Source organism: Papaver somniferum, chromosome 4, assembly GCF_003573695.1.
Source record: "Papaver somniferum cultivar HN1 chromosome 4, ASM357369v1, whole genome shotgun sequence".
In the NCBI taxonomy this organism is placed as follows: domain Eukaryota; kingdom Viridiplantae; phylum Streptophyta; class Magnoliopsida; order Ranunculales; family Papaveraceae; genus Papaver; species Papaver somniferum.
The window spans coordinates 104,383,294-104,399,922 of record NC_039361.1 but is presented as its reverse complement, the minus strand read 5'-3'; the positions used below and the strand labels follow the sequence as shown (position 1 = coordinate 104,399,922).

At 36.4% G+C, this 16,629-nt stretch overlaps 1 protein-coding gene across 3 annotated transcripts; it reads left to right on the top strand.

Annotated features, from left to right (window-relative positions):
* Nucleotides 1-1,273: 1,273 nt before the first annotated feature.
* Nucleotides 1,274-13,075, top strand: LOC113276228 (DNA-directed RNA polymerase IV subunit 1-like). Of its 3 annotated transcripts, XM_026525805.1 has the most exons (21): nt 1,275-1,456; nt 2,858-2,908; nt 3,139-3,262; nt 3,464-3,584; nt 3,689-3,801; nt 4,686-4,757; nt 4,885-5,115; nt 5,537-5,692; nt 5,804-5,899; nt 6,055-8,073; nt 8,203-8,372; nt 8,481-8,544; nt 8,629-8,750; nt 9,207-9,337; nt 10,251-10,504; nt 10,603-10,767; nt 10,869-11,006; nt 11,474-11,715; nt 11,823-11,934; nt 12,185-12,599; nt 12,681-13,075. In XM_026525805.1, the coding sequence occupies exons 3-20, from the start codon at nt 3,182-3,184 to the stop codon at nt 12,374-12,376; spliced, it is 4,479 nt and encodes a 1,492-aa protein (XP_026381590.1). In that variant the 5' UTR covers nt 1,275-1,456; nt 2,858-2,908; nt 3,139-3,181; the 3' UTR covers nt 12,377-12,599; nt 12,681-13,075. The 3 variants fall into 3 exon arrangements, with proteins under 3 accessions (XP_026381591.1, XP_026381590.1, XP_026381592.1); XM_026525806.1 differs by lacking the exon at nt 12,681-13,075 and having other exon boundaries at nt 1,274-1,456; nt 11,794-11,934; nt 12,185-12,326; XM_026525807.1 differs by lacking the exons at nt 1,275-1,456; nt 2,858-2,908; nt 3,139-3,262; nt 3,464-3,584 and having other exon boundaries at nt 3,697-3,806.
* The last annotated feature ends 3,554 nt before the right edge of the window (nt 13,076-16,629 follow it).

Sequence of the window (16,629 nt, the reverse complement as noted above, 5' to 3'; positions counted from 1 at the left end):
TGGTGCTAACAGTACATATATTATATATAAATCATTCAAAATTTAAATTATAACTTCCCACAGATGCAAAGTTCTTTTTCTTTTCTTTTTATCGTTTATTGCATGCCGAAATTTGAAAGCCAAATTCATTTCTCGAATCAATTTAGCCGTTCCAAATTTTTGATGAACAATGAACCCTAGTTAGTAAGTTCGCGAATGATTCGCGAATCATTCACGAATTTTTCCGTATCACGAATTTTACCGTCTTATTCACGTACATTTGCAACTCCGAACCCAAGTCGCGTATTATGTGGCATTCCCGGATTATTCGCGAATCGTTCACGAATTTTACGTATCCCGAATGATACGTCCGCTTAATTCGCCATAAATTCTTTAGCTTTTACTTTTCAAAGACTCCATTTTTTGGGTTTTACTGCCTCCCGAGCATACACGACCGAATATTAGACGTGTTGTAATTTTTAAGAAACAAAAACGACTGAACAAATTTGAAGGTGAAGGTGAGAGAGATCTCAAACTCACTAACCAAGCATCTAAACCACCATACGACGTCCTCTTGGATAACCAATGTTGTATATATTATTAATATCATCATATTGAGTTTATTTTTTCCTTAAATAACTCACACATGCATAAAAATTGGTCTATGACCTTATAAATACAAATTATTTGTTATATATAGATACCGAATTTTCAGAGCCGAACTCACATTTACAAATCGAATTATACACGTACGTATGCCGTTTCGAATTAATGACGAATCACGTCCCATTGATCGAATTTTGGACCGAATTTGGATTTTACAAAACCGTATAATACTCGTACGTTTGCCGTTCCGTACGTTTGCCGAATCCCGAATTGCTAACTAGGCAATGAACTATTAACCGAATTTTTGACCGAAATCAAATTATCCTAATCCATACTCCCCCGTCTTGGTTTAGACAAAGGTTTAAATATTTTCACGCAGATTAAGAATAAAAAAGAGACCATAAATTTTCCAAATTCAGTCATTAATATTAATATTTTAAAGAGTCCCAAGAGAATGACAATAATGACTTTAAACTTTAAAGAAAGAAAAAGGGGGAAATGGGGTGTCAGTATAAACCTCAGAAGAAGCAGGAGGAGCACGAGTAGATTTGTAATTAAGGTTAGAATTGAAGGCTAATAGTACGGGGGAGGAGGAGGAGGGGCATTAAATCCTCCTCAAAAACCAATCTCAACGCTCTAATTAAACTTAACTTTTTGTCTTCACCCTCTCCGTGAACTTCGACTGCGCTCCAATTTCCCCCCCCTTTTTTTTTACACACTTCTCCATCCCACCACCTCTCTCTAAAATCTTTCTGAGAGGAGTAGATTCTAGAGAGAATCGAAGTTCTTCTTGAAGTTCTCGTTCTCTTCTCTGTAATTGAAAAAGCAGAGAGAACTGTGTAACAGAGCTGATTCTGCATTCACAAAAAAGGTAAGAACACTCAAAACCTAGGGGGGGAAAAGTTCTCATCATTCTTCTCTTTTGGTTAAAGTTTTTTTTGATTCGGTGATTATGATTGTGTTTGAAGAAAGTGATTTCTTAATCAAAAGAATAGATTCTGAAATTGTTTTTTTTGGTGTTACTGAGGTTGTTGTTAGAGTTGTCGTCGTTGTATGTTATTTTTTTTTTGGCGATAATCTTGGTTTGGATGATAATGCATGTTGATTTGATCTGTATTTTGTGTTTATTTCAGTATTTTTTGTTGATTTTGTGCTTTTTGGCGCTGTATTTGAGTGTTACGGCGGAAAAGTGACGAGTGATTTTGATTTTTGTTCGTCTTTTTGTGAGGGAGTTACTTCAGATTGGTTAATGTTGGTACTTGATTAAGTACATTGTGAGAATTTGGTGGTTTTAAGTATGTTGAAATTCGCGTTTTGTTGTTTTGGATGGAGTATAATTGTTTCAATTTTTATGGAATGATTTTAGAGACAGTACTAGTGTTGTGTTTTTATTCAATTATTTTTTGATTTTGTGATTTTTGATGCCTGTATTTGAGTGTTTTAGGACGGAAAAAATCACAGAGTGATTTTGATTTTTGTTCTTTGTTGTGAGGAAATTACTTAAGATTGGTTAATGTTGGTACTTGATTAAGTACATTGTGAGAATTTGGTGGTTTTTAGTATGTGGAAATTCGTGTTTTTATTGTTTTTAATGGAGTAGAATTGTTTTAATTTTTATGGAATGATTTTAGAGATAGTACTAGCGTTGTGTTTATTTTCGATAATTTTTTGATTTTGTTCGTTTGATTGTTGTGGAATTGAAGGTTGAATCGTTTTAGCAAAGATTTGTAAAAGCCGAAAAGAGTTTATTATTTTTCCTTTTCTTTGTTAAGGAAGTAACTAAGTTACTAAACATTGATTTAATGTTGGAACCTGATTACGTACCATGTGAAGTATGAGTAAATTTCTATGTTGGTGGAGTAGAAACTTGTTTTTATCTTAATATGATGACCTGGGGATAATACTAGTACAATGAGTTAGTGAAGGTCTCGATTTCTTGAGTTGGTCAGCAATGACATTACCACTATTGTGTAATTGTGTTTAGTTTTTATAATTTGTTGATTTTCGGTTTTTTCTTTCTTTATCTGAATGTTGTTGAATTAATGGTTTGGTCATTCTACAAATGAGTTGATTTAATTGCCTATCTTTGTTAAGGAATTGTGCCGTTCTTAACAATGAGTACTGTCGGTACCTGAACTTTGATTTAAGTGTTGATTTATAATGACAGAATGGGCTTAGACTAAATTTTCTTTTTCTCTCGACTACTGGTCTATTTTCACTTGTTTGTGATGAGTACAACTTGTTCTAATCAGTTGCAGTTTTTTCCATGTAGGTACTCTCGTATTCAGCTGTTCAATGGCTTCTGCTCTAATGCTTCTTTTCGGTAAGGCCTGCAACTTTCACCTCTTGCTTCAAAGCCTCTGTGTTCATTGTTTCCTCTTGGGTGTATCGTAAAACTTGGTATATGATTGATTGGGAATTATTTGCCGTAATGAATGGATCTCTATTTTTCAACATCAAGTCCCATCATACAATTACCAATTCCTCTTTCCAAGATGATTTAGACTCTATCATATTGGTTCTAATTAACATTCTTTGAGATCTACTGTATAGGGTGATGCAAGTATAAACACAAGAAAAGGTGAAGCCAGCCAGTATGGATAAGGACGTGATTCTAGAGCAGCCTACTGGTGTCTTGACGGGCATAAAGTTTAGTCTTTTGACTGAAGAAGACTTGGTACATGATCACTCGCTTTACACTTATAATGCCTACTTGTTGTTCGATAAAATGTTTTACTTTTCTAATTATATAGCTACTAAAGGTAGTTGATTAGTTTTAGGTGTTGGAGGGACAATAATTATCGGCATGTATTTGGATGGTTGTTTGAGTATTTTTTTTTTAACATTCCTGTGTTATGTTTGTGTATATTGTTTTCAGGAAAAGCACTCCGCTGTCTCAGTAGAATCCGTGAATGATGTTACAGATCCTAAGATGGGGGTACCAAATATGTCATCCGAGTGTACAACATGCGGGGCCAAAGACATAAAAACCTGTGAAGGTGTGGACAGAGATGTACAAGAATGTCGCTTATTGAGTTGTATGCTTATATTGCCTTTTCCATGTTTCTGAAATGTGCCGAGTTATGCTCTCATGTATTTGCAGGACATAATGGAATTATTAAATTGCCAATAGATCTTTTTCATCCCTTCTTCACTTCAGAAATTGTGGAAATTCTGAATCAAGTCTGTCCGGGTTGCAAGTCCGTCAGGACGAAGGTCAGGTACCTTACTCATTGTGCTGAGTTTTTATATTTGATATAGCCCTTAGGTTGGAAGATATTTAGTAAATTGTAATTGAAAATGTTTGCAATATTCTAGGTTGATAGATTTGTTTTGTTTGTTTTTAGCTCGGTTTTTAAGAAGATCACAAACTTAACACTTTCTTGTCAAATTTATTGTTTGATAAACAACAGAACTAAGAATCTTGTTTCTTTTTCACATTAGTTAATAAAACTTTAGGATCTAAAAATGAGAATACATCAATCGGGAAGTAAGCAAAACATTCATTAAACAAAAGAATGTTGGATTAAGCCCCAAAAGCATTAATCTTAATCCAGGCAATAGGACAGATTGAGATAATTAAAAAATCCTGTAGGTAGAATATGGAATGAGCAAGAATAGAGTTTATGTCAAGCCTCACACTCTAAGTAAAAGATGTAAACATCAAGTGAATATTAGAGATTCCTGTGGCGTTTTGAAAAAAGATTTGCGCTGAACAGCTTCTGGTGCAAGTATGTACTTGAACACTTTAGCTTAAGTCCTTGGTACTCGTACCCTTAAATATTATTATGCAGGGGTTCTTATATGCTGTCCCAGCATTTGGCTATCAACAAGTGCCAGTAGTATCAACTCTCTCAGATGTTTAACAAGATATTACGAGGCTCATTGATTATAAACTAAATGAAGGATGGGTTGTCCATTTTGCCAATGTTTTTTGATTTACAATAATATCTTTTGGAAAGTTGATAAAGAATAACTGTATTTTTGGCGTTCTTGGTTTAAGTTTTATTTGATTTAATCTTTATTGGTATATATGCAAATACTCCATGTCTTGCTGATGGTAGAGCTGAAGTCTTAATCTACTTGTGCATGTGTACTAGGGCCCGAGCTCAATGACAGAAACTTCAGCTTCGCCATATTATGCTCAACAATTTACGTGCAAATATTGTGTTGTAAGTGTGTTGCATTTGTCCCTATTTTAGTATTTTCCTTTTATTTTACCCTCCCAATGAAGGTTTCTAAGCCCACCACTATCCTTTTTGCTACTTCATTTAAAAGAATGATTTGTTCATGAAACAGAAAAGCTCAACTGATTGGTATCCTAAAATGAAGTTTAAAGCTGCGGGTGCAAGAGATTATTTTGGAAAGAATATTTCAGAAATTATTGTAGAAGTGACAGAAAAGATTCCTAGGAAGTACTTCAATAAGGGTCTTGAACTGCCAATGGATTACTGGGATTTTATTATGAAAGACCCACAACAAGTAGAAGCTGATTATAAATCCCACAGAAGATCTCTGACACCATTACAGGTAACATCATGTGTGGTACTTCATTCTCATTCATATTCTTTTGATAGAATATACTCTGATGCACAGCTTCATGCCTACACTTATATCTCTATAAGATTAGAATACATGGAAGATGAAATTTCTTTAAGACCGATAGGCTATAGCATCCTTTCCTAGTTAAAGGGTAGAGCTCCAAGATGACCTTAGCAAAACAATTGATAACGGTAACTAATGGATTAGGCCCCTGAAGCGGTTTCTGTGCAGGTAAGTATTGTAGTGTGATAGACTTCTGACCAATTGTATGACCAACATAACCGGCAGTCAGAATGAGTAGAAAACAAATTCCCTCATATATGGTGTTCTCATGCTCTCATCGTGGTTCCTTCTCTGTTGTACTTTGATTTATGTATCGATCCATGATCTTCTTTGTCCCCATTTTCAGGTTTGTAATATATTGAAGGATGTTGATCCGAACTTCGTCAAAAGCGTAGTTCCAAAGCGAATATTGCTTTTTCTTTCTGCAATACCAGTTACACCCAATTGTGGCCGCGTGGTGGAGATGGCAAATCTACTCACTACTGGGCAGAGTATGATTTTTGTAAGTATTGTTTCTCGTCTCAGGGAAAGGTGCCTGGTTGGTTGCCATCTTTTGGTGACTTCATGTTTATTTTTTGTCTTATAATTCTTCCGTAACTCGGTTTTTTGCCAGGATGATCGTACCAAAGCTTACAAAAGGCTTGTTGATTTTAAAAGAAGTGCTAATGAACTTGGCTCCCGCGTGGCCGACTGCTTAAGTGTTTCCAAGGCAAGTAAAACAGTAACAAGTATTTAGAATTCCAAACACTAACTGGAATGATAAATCAACTGAATTATAATAGGTCCCTAAGCTCCACAATCAACTTTGATTGTTAACACTTTGGTTATCCCCTTATTTATTTTGTTCATGTATTCTTACTGCAGCTAAACAGTGGAAAGTCGTCCAGCAATAAACTAGATTCTTTCAACAATAAATTTGATTTTTCAAAGAAGAAACCCGATTCTTCCAAAACTGGTCATCAATGGGTTAAAGATGTTATGCTTGGCAAGATGACGGATAATTCTTTCCGTATGGTTATTGTTGGTGACCCGAGGGTCAAATTGGGTGAAATTGGTATACCAAATGATATTGCAGAAAGGTTGGAGGTTACTGAGTGCCTAAACTCGTGGAATTGGCAAAAGTTAAATATGTGTGCCAATTCCCGTCTTCTGGAAAAGGGAGTCCTTATTGTAAGGAGAAAGGGTAAAAAGGCTTGCGTGTTCAAGACGGACGATCTGAAAATTGGTGACGCTGTCTATAGGCCTTTAGAAGAAGGCGATCTTGTGATGATTAATCGACCTCCATCTTTGCATCAACACTCTATAATTGCTTTGTCTGTTAAGATCCTTCCAACAGGCTCAGTTGCTTCCTTAAACCCTCTTATATGTGATCCTCTCCGTGGAGATTTTGATGGTGATTGTCTTCAATGTTATGTTCCACAATCCATTGACTCCAGGGTGGAGTTGAGGGAGCTTGTTACTTTGAACCAGCAACTAGTAAATGGACAAAATGGACAGAGCCTACTTTCATTGAGTCATGATAGCTTAGCTGCTGCTTATTTGCTAAGGAAAGATGATGTTTACTTGAAAAAAGCACAAATTCAGCAGTTAGAAATGTTTTCTCTTCATCTTTCCCCCTTTCCTGCCATTGTGAAAGCACCCACACCAGAAGTGAGGGAGGATAAAGCGTGCTTGCATCAGGGACCCATCGAGCAGTTAGAGATGTTGGCTTCTCATCATTTTCGCTCTCCTGCTATTGTTAAAGCACCCAATTTTCAGATATCTATGTGGACTGGTAAGCAGCTACTGAGCATGTTGATGCCCCAAGACTTTAATTTTGATTTTCCAGTGAATGGTGTTTGTATATCTGAGGGAGAGATACTATCTTCTTCACTGGAGTCTGCTTGGCTGCAAGATACGGATGATAGCATTTACTCTACTCTGGTCAGGAATTATGGGGATAAAACTCTTGACATCCTGTTTTCTGCTCAGGAGATTTTGTTGGAATGGATATCAATGAGGGGTTTTAGTGTTTCTTTGTCAGATATATACCTATCTTCTAATTCATGCTCCAGAGGAAATATGGTTGAGGAAGTGAGCATGGGTTTACTAGAAGCTACCCAAGCATTTCGAACCAAGGACTTTTTGATAAATCGTACGTGTATGGAGAATCTTCTGAGAGATAGTGAAGACACTCATAATTGTGAAACTTTTGAAGTGGATGATGACAACAGGTTATATGACTTGACCGAAATAAACATTGGTGCATATCAGGATGTCTTTCGTGATGTCCAAAGGCTGGTGTACCATTATGCATCGAAGGAAAACTCGATGCTTGCTATGGTTCGATCTGGAAGCAAGGGTAGTTTACTGAAATTAGTTCACCAAAGCCTGTGTCTTGGTTTACAACATTCGAGTGCTCCATTATCATTCAGAGTGCCCAGCATGCTTTCATGTTCTACAAGGAATCATAGAGATGTTGATACTCCTGGATCCCACATTCTTTACGCCGTGATTGAAAATTCTTTCCTGAGTGGGTTGGACCCTTTAGAATGTTATGTGCATTCAGTGTCAAACCGGGATAGTTCTTTTGGAGAAAATGCTGAGATTCCAGGAACTTTGTGTCGAAAGATTATGTTCTACATGCGTGATTTATACCTTGCGTATGATGGGACGGTCAGGAATGCATATGGAAACCAGCTTGTCCAATTCTCTTATGGTGTATCTGATAAGGTTACATCCACTGAGGATGAGAAATCTTGCCAGATTAGTACTGGCAGTGACAGAAGATGTGGCGGCGAACCTGTGGGCTCATTGGCTGCATGCTCCATTTCTGAAGCAGCATATAGCGCCTTAGATAAGCCACTTTCTAGTGTGGAAGATTCTTTATTGCTGAAGCTAAAGGTTTGCTTGTGCTATTTTCTATATTATTACTTTAGATCTGTTTTCATGAATTCGCTACTTGTAGAGTTAGTTTCATGTAAAATATGAGTTTAGCAGTGATTATAGAGTCCTAATAACTTGATCTTACAGAAATTATTGATGTCTTCAAAGACGAAGACAGCGGAGGTCCAGAATGTAACACTGTTTCTGTCTAAGAAACTAAAAAGATTGAATTATGGATCTGAGTATGGAGCCATAGAAGTTAAGAGTCATCTGGAGAAAGTTCTTTTTTCAGAAGTTATTTCTGACACTGCAATTGTGTGAGTTTCTGAATTTTCATGATGATGCTTATTGCTTACTAATCTGTTAGTATTTAAGTCAATTACCAGGCTAATCGAGTTTCTTTTGCTATGTGTTGCGGATATTAGTTTTTCTGAAGAAAATTGTCAGACCCATCTTAGTCCATGGATCTGCCACTTTCACATTAGCAAGGTATTACAACTCTGATATTCTCAGCGTGAACTGTTGCCTTTTGTATTCCAGTTTTCTTAGCCCTTACTTCGCACAAATTTTCAGGAAGAGATGCAGAAGAAAGGGCTGAATGTTGCATCTATATCGAGTGCTCTTGAAAAGAATTGTTGCTCTAACTTGAGCAAACAGAAGTTTGAACTTCCAGTCATGCATCTTGATAGCAGAAGGTTGCTCTTATTAAATAGCAGAGACAAAGCTACATGTTTTTTATCCTGATCTTGCTTACTCTTCTATGCTACACAGACCCTACACTGTCTATGTTACACAAACCCTCACCATTTTACACGCGTTGGAAAAATAATGCAAACCACAGATAAGAATTTAAAGGACTTTTGTGAATGCAATCAAGAGCATAACACAAATAGAATATTTCCCTGCCGTGTAAGATATTGAAGTAGAGTCAAGGAATGCAGACTACTTACATCCGTAATTTTTTTTTGTTTAATAAGTGTGCTGGACATTGACATCATCATGGCTAGTTTATTTGCTTATCATGTAACACATCTTTGTACAGTACAACACTAGAACACTTTCCAACATCTTAATTTGTTAAAGCATCTAACACACATTTACTTAGTTAAACCCCATATTTTCCTACTTTGACTTAGCTAACTTAATTGCAGTCATTGCTCGATGGCTGGTCCTGAAACCAGTTGTATTGTGGGGACTGTTGACATCGAAGAGGGTTGTTCCAACCCATTGGCTGGTGTTCGTGACGTGATGATGCCATTTTTGCTTGGGACAGTCATCAAAGGTTTCCATTTCAACACAATTTTTTTTTTTTTTTTGCACAATTATTTTACCAAGCTGCATTTACCTGGTTGTATGTTGCCTGCAAGTTTTAGCATCATATCTTCTCAAAAGTAGTTAGTTTTAGCCTGAATATAAATTCAGTGACTTAATGGATGAATAAGATTTGTGTGGCAATCACGGATGTAATGGCAACTGTTGGGGTAGAGGGAGACACAAAGCAACTTTGTATTTTTAGTGACGTAGAATAGATAGGTTTTAATTGTAATTGTTATTCAAATATTTGATATATTGAAAAACGTCTCGTAGAATGGCAGTTTCATCTTTATCACATCGGAAATTGACAACAACATAAACGCATAAGATCAGTACTTCTTCTTAGAGTAAATTGTTTAGGCTATTTTATTCCATTATCTTGTCAGTGCATGGCCATTATCTTTTCCTTTGTATTCTTCTTTAAAAGTTTTGTCTAGAATGTGATAGTGAATCTTTTGATATTTTTATTTGTCTATTCACTGTTAAGAGTTCTGCAAATGTCGTGAGGGTACTCTGTGACTATCATTATTGTAACTGTAACAGAAACGTTGAGATGGCATGTACAAAGTGGTCTTCCTTCTGTTAATGTGTGCTTTTTTGTCTTTAACGTCTTATTAGATTTATGTTTTTCAAGTGTCAAGAACTTTATACTGCTATATAGAAGAAAGTATATAGAAGAAAGTAAGGTCCAGAATCACCAAACATCTGTATGGGTGTGCTCAGTTTTGACCCTGGTGGTGTAACTTGGCAATTTTGTTGTCTTGTAAAGTTCCATGAGTTTGGGATAGGGTAAATGAATGAATTACTAGAGAGATACAGGTTATATCTTTTTTGCTGAATACTTCAAATATAATCTGATAATTTATTTGTTTGGTGCTTAGGGTTCGTGGAGGTTGAGAAAGTAGATATCGTGTGGAATGATTTGCCCAGGGGATCTCGTACAAGTTCTTCTGGTGAACTGTGTCTAAGAGTTTCCATGGCCAGAAAATTCAAGAACCTCAAGTTCTGGAGTATTATTAAGAATGCCTGTCTCCCCATTATGGATCTAATTGATTGGGAACGCAGTTACCCGAACAGCATCAATGATGTATCTCATGCCTATGGGATAGAGGCTGCATGGGCGCACTTTTTCAGAGTGAGGAAATCTGGCCATACTTCTTCACATAAGCATTTAAAATCGAGTATCTTACAGTTTTGCCCATGGATTTATATTTTATTTTGTCTGATTTGCAGAGTTTGAAGTCTGTAACATCTGATATAGGAAAGAGTATTCTTGAAGAACATCTGCTCCTAATTGCAGATCGTTTGTCTTTTACAGGGGAGTTTCTCGGTTTAACTGCCAAAGGATTAATAACTCAGACATCCACTCCATCTCCATTTAATCAAGCATGCTTCAGTGTTAGTCCTCACATATGCCATGCATACTTATAATCATGTAACCTGGTAATGTTTACAGCATTATAACATTTTGTTGTTTGTTTTCACATGGAACTTTGCAGAGACCTCTCTTCAATTTCGTCCAAGCTGCAAAGGATGAAGCTAAAGATGATCTTTCAGGGACCCTAGACGCAGTTGCATGGGGAAAGAAAGTTCCCATTGGCACTGGTGGCAACTTTGAGATTATTTATTCGCAAAAGGTACTGATATATATTGTCATTGAAATTGCCAATCGTATCTATGTGTTGAAAGAAAATGACTTGCTCAAGGTGAGGATTGATAATTGGAATTGAAGTAAACCTACTGTAGAATTCGGACAACCCCAGATTGATTCTTTGACGGTAGCCAGTATTTAGGAGCATTACTTTTTTGTTGCACTGCTTCCATGCCATCAATTTAGTTTTTTACTCTTTGTATTTTCTTGAGCAAAAAGAAAAGTAGGTTATTGGAATTATGTAGGTATGTCATACTTGGATTAATACTTGCTTTTTCATCTCTCAACCAGCAAATAATATTGATGACATTTTACAATTTAACAAATTTACCATTGTCTATGTATATCATGTACTTAATTCTTTATATTTTAGATTTTCACGTTCATTTCCATTCTTGATCCCTTCAGTTGTTTCTATAATCTTTAACTGTTCCGTTCTTTTAATGTTGGCAGGATTACCAAGTTGACAAACTGGATATCTTTAATACGTTATCTACCCAACCGAGTTATAAAGACGCACGAAAGGCGTCCCCTACAAAGGGTGACAAATGGGGTAAATATTCATTTGCAGATGGATTTGCAATCCCAGCTACGCCCGTTAAGTCAGAAAGCATCCCAAAGGAAGTTGGTAACGCTTCTCCTTCAGAAAATGACATATTAGACATGGTCTTTACATTGCAGAACATCTTGTACAAGTAAGATATTCATCCATAATTCCACATTTGCTTTATTCTTCCTTGCTATTAAAGGTAGATATGTGAAGTTCCTTACAGTATTTTTTTTCCCTTTTTCATATTTGCAGGTATCCGGTTGGTCATTCTTTGAACGAAGACGAGAAAAAGACAATGATTTATGCTTTGCGTTATCACCCCCGAGCAAATGAGAAGGTGGGATCTGGACTTCGTGAAATTAAGGTAATTATCAAATTCAGAATATGTTAGGTTTCTGTGTTCTTTAGTCAAGAAGTGTACGGCAATCATGCTAGGTTATGCATAAGTCTACCTGGAGTTAGCTTCTTAGCATAGAACTTCATGTGGTTGTCGACAACAAAGTAATAGTTTTCTCTTGATTTCTAGGTTCCTAGATGCCCGTCCACAATATTTCTGCATTGCAACTCATTTGCAAGTTTAGTTCATGATATATTCTTGTTTGCAATTTTGACAGGTTGGGTACCATCCCAAGTATAATTCTCGTTGTTTCAATGTTGTAAGAACCGACGGTACTGTTGAAGATTTCTCATACCGAAAGTGTGTTTTTGAAGCTGCAAAACAAACTTCTATTCATTGTGCTGAATCAATAATGAAACGGTTTAAGAACGATAACAACAACACTTACCTGGTGCAAGAGCACAATTGACAACCTCCCACTCCGGGAGGAGTACAATTTTGCTACTTAATTTTTTGGTGCTTTGCTACTTGAATTCAATCTTATCCATACATCTAAGTGCATATAGTACAGTCATAGATATGTCCTTGGTTGTTCGGATGGGATTAATTCTAAAAAGCTAATCACCAAAAATCAAGTAACAACATGGCACTTCGCCCCAAGGAGGGCATGTTGGTACGGGAGTGATAAACATGTAAGTGCTACAATTTCACAGCTCTGCTCATAATAGGTGGTATTCTTTTTCTTTTTATTTAAATTTTTTGTTTTTTTGTAGCTTATCCAACTGAAATCTGTTGATCCGCGGAACATGCTAAAGGCTGCTGCAATTACTATTGGCAGCCACAAGTTGCAATCCATTCAAAGCAAAAGGAAGGCTGTTAATGCCACCTGTGCAGTCAGCCTGATGAAGATGGGAGTATTTGGATTTGCTGCACGATGAAAATGGAAGAATTTTGGTCCAGAAGCCCACTTGAACTTTCAAAGATAATTCTTTCGGAGTTGCAGGTGCTGGAGGTGGCAGGCGGCTAAGGAACACTAGTTACCATTTAGGTTTTGAAGCGTGTAATATCTAAAATAAAGACAACCATCGCTTTGTTTCTGCCACTAAATACTACTATGTAAAAGAGATCTCCCTTTAAGTCTTGCTGATGGAAGTAGTTTCAACTTCAAGTTTAATTTCTGTGTCACTTGTTCAAATTTCTAGTTTCTTTTGGTTCTTCTTGTTAGGTGCATTTAAATCCTTAGAGAAGTTAAATCAAAGATTCTATCACATTTAGATTTACAAAATCGTATTTGTAATCAACCTACATTGATGCATGTTGATGTAGTATCAAAGAAGCTTTTCATACTTTTTCTAACTCGAGCCCACCATGTTAGGAAATTTAGGCCCGGCAACATTTCAAATTTCCATAACTAATATGCAGACCAGGAACACATCCGTTCCCACAATCTAATTTTGCACATTAGTTAAACTTAAGAAACAAAGGTCACAATTGCGTCCCCATTGAGGTTGATGGGTTCAACTCCAGCTTTTTTGCCTTTTTCCGTTCTTGTCTGAATCAAATTAGCCAACAAAAAAAAAGTACTGATACAATAAATATGTACATTGAATCTTAAATAGTTATATCCGGTAGACATGAAAGTTATGTGCTGCAGATTCCGTTCACAATTGGGAGATGTCATTTTTATCTCTTGAGAACAGGGTTCTTCTTGCACTCGTTATTGGGAGATGTCATTTTTAACGACGATAAGGTTGTTTCATCAAAATGACAATCCAAGAATCAAGCAGTAAATAGTCCGCTTGTCAAAGATTGTAAGAAGCGAATAATTGTTTGGATTCATATCCAACGTGAAAATACCTACTCACCTTTGTGGACCCATATTAGTACATCGCGGAGGTAATATGCACGTATGTGACACAAAATCGAATATGCTCATATCCAGTTACCAACTCGTGCGCAGAAAATGGTTGGCTAGAGGTGGGTCTAAAGAGAATAAGTAATGATGTGTGCAATATGGCATACTCTTAGGTCGTAATAGGCAGGTTGAAAAGCATAACCAACTTCCCGGCTATCAACTGTAACCTTTTTATGGTAGCTTTTGCGAGATCATTCTGAGTGTATATATGGGGTACGATATGTTCTACGTCAATTTCATTGACATACAGAAACCATCAAATTCTTTAGATGTAAACTCTCCAGAATTATCAGGTCTGATGGATTTGATTGGATGATCAATATGGTGATCCCTTAATCGTTTAATTTTTGCTATTTGCGAATGCAACATTTATTGTAGACAACAATGCAACATGTGACCAACGGGTTAAAACATCAACCAGAACCATAAAATACCTAAATGTTATGCATTATGGATATATAGGTACACAAATATCACCTTGTATTCATTGTAAAAATGAAATGTTTTGTTTGGTATCTTTAGCATAGGATGGTATCGATCCGTCTTTGCTAAGGTACAAGCTTTGCAAAATGAGTGACCTGCCTTCGAGAAGAAAGACGTAGAAGAATGTGATACATGGTCTCTTTAATTACTTTGGAAGACAAAGATTGCACTTCTCTTATTTTAGAAGGAAAACATTGTATTTTGGTTACTTTAGAAAGCACATTGTTACTTTATATTTTAAAAATCTTTTGTCCAATTTTCTTCTTCATTCAAAATAAGGGATATCCGTGTGAGTTCTTCAAAACAAGGAGATCATGGGATTCGATAATCCTAATAGTGGTAATGTACAATCCACTAGAGCGACTATTTAGTTTATAGATGCGATTCTGAATACATTGGGGGTACCAAAATGCACCACCAACTTTTTCGTAGACAATCTGTATGGGCAAACTCAACACAACTCCAAGATTAAAATCTCAATCAAGGAAAGTGTCTAGAGTTATATCTCTTTCTCGCTTGTGATCAAAACGTTTACAGAATTGAATCCGTGAACGTAATCTCAAAGAGAGTTCTTGGACGGTACCAAAGACCAATATCCAAGGATCAATCAAGTCGTATCCAACAAACTAGGTCGGACCTATCTACTGTGATTGATCTATGCACAACTTGTGATATTTCAATGATAAAGATAAACAATATAATGTGGAAAAAATAATAACAGACACTAGTGCAGAAAAACCCCGGGACCTAGTCCAGATTGAACACCAAAATGTATTATGCCGCTACAGACGCCTACCACCAATTAACTTCAGTCTGGAATGTAATTGAGCCCGAACTCAGTCTCCAACTGATTCAGGTACAGTCGCGCTCTTTACGCCTCTTGAATCCCACCAGGACTCCGCGCAATTGATTCTTTAGAAGGAGTCCCACCCACTAAGAATTGCTTCATCTCAATTGAAGACTTTAAACTAAATCTGCCTCCCATAGATTAAGCTTATAATTAATTTCTTGATTTACGATCGAAACAGATGATCAGATCAAACGTAGGATCCAGGTGATGAAAATCGATAGCAACTTAACAGAAGTCTGGCTATCCTCAAAATATGGACTTATGCAACCCAAAGTGCATCCTAGATTATTATTCACCTCACAAGTATAAAACTTGCGGAATCACAAAGTTTGAGATGAAGAGAACTTTGTGATTTCTATCTATCTTGTTCTAGTGATAAATTAACAGTTGAACAAGATCAAGATACTCAAGTTATCAAGATAAAAGATAATTGGGCCTGGCTTCACGAATCCCAATGAATTCTTTGATAGTCGCTAAACCCTAAAAGGGTTTCTGTAGAGGAAGACTCTAGATACAACTAGGACATACCAAAAGTAGTGTCGGGATTCAATGATCCCAGTTGCCAAAAATTCCCCTTATATAGACTTCAAATCCTAGGTTGCTTTAGGTTTAAGCTAAGATAGATTTAGAACCAAGTAAACAATATTTACCGTTAGATGGAAGCTTTGAATCTTATTGACATAAACAAGATATACACTCTGGTTAGGTAAACCGTAACCGAACCGTGTATAAAGACTATGTCCAACATGGTTAGACGAAACTAGCCGATTTGAACTTTAAAATCTTAACACTCATTTTCTTCTTCACAAAGACATTAATCTTGAGTCACAATCATATGATTAAATGAGTCTTATGTTAATAGAGAATTAATAAAATGCAAATCATCTCATAGAAATAATTTAATCTCAATTGAATCATAATCGACATAGTTGGTAAATGTACAAGGTACAAATACTTGAGTCGTTCGTGAGTCGGCTGAGTCACAACATGCGGACCGGTTTGCAAACTTATAAGCAAAACCGAGTTCCGGAGTTGACAAAACTTTTTCAGTTCATGTACCGGTTTGTAAACTTGGGTGAAACTCTAAGTTCCGGAGTTGACAAAACTTTTTCAGTTCACATAACGGATTGCAAACTTAAGACTTTTGCCGGTTTCGGAGTTCACATAACTTTTTCAGTTTGGGTACTAAACTAGTTCTAGAACATAGAACTGTATTGGCTCGCATACTGGTTTAATACTTTAATCCGGTTCCCTTACGACAGTTCCAAAATTGTTTGCATGAAAATATGCATACCTATCTGGATCACGAAACAAACAGATTTTCCCATGATATGCATATGAGTATGCGTATCACACAAATCTGAAAGTAGATATATAGCTACTCCACTATGTGTACAAGTACATGTAATACGGCTTTAGACATATAATAATTTTCTCAGTTTGTAAGATTGATAATACTGTCTTGTGTTCAGAA

Bases quoted from the DNA above. Each gene is read 5' to 3' on its own strand.
- LOC113276228 (XM_026525805.1), top strand. From the start codon at position 3,182: ATGGATAAGGACGTGATTCTAGAGCAGCCTACTGGTGTCTTGACGGGC. The intron at 3,263-3,463 runs GTACATGATCAC...TATTGTTTTCAG, and splicing joins TTTTGACTGAAGAAGACTTG to GAAAAGCACTCCGCTGTCTC. The intron at 10,768-10,868 runs GTTAGTCCTCAC...GGAACTTTGCAG, and splicing joins TTAATCAAGCATGCTTCAGT to AGACCTCTCTTCAATTTCGT.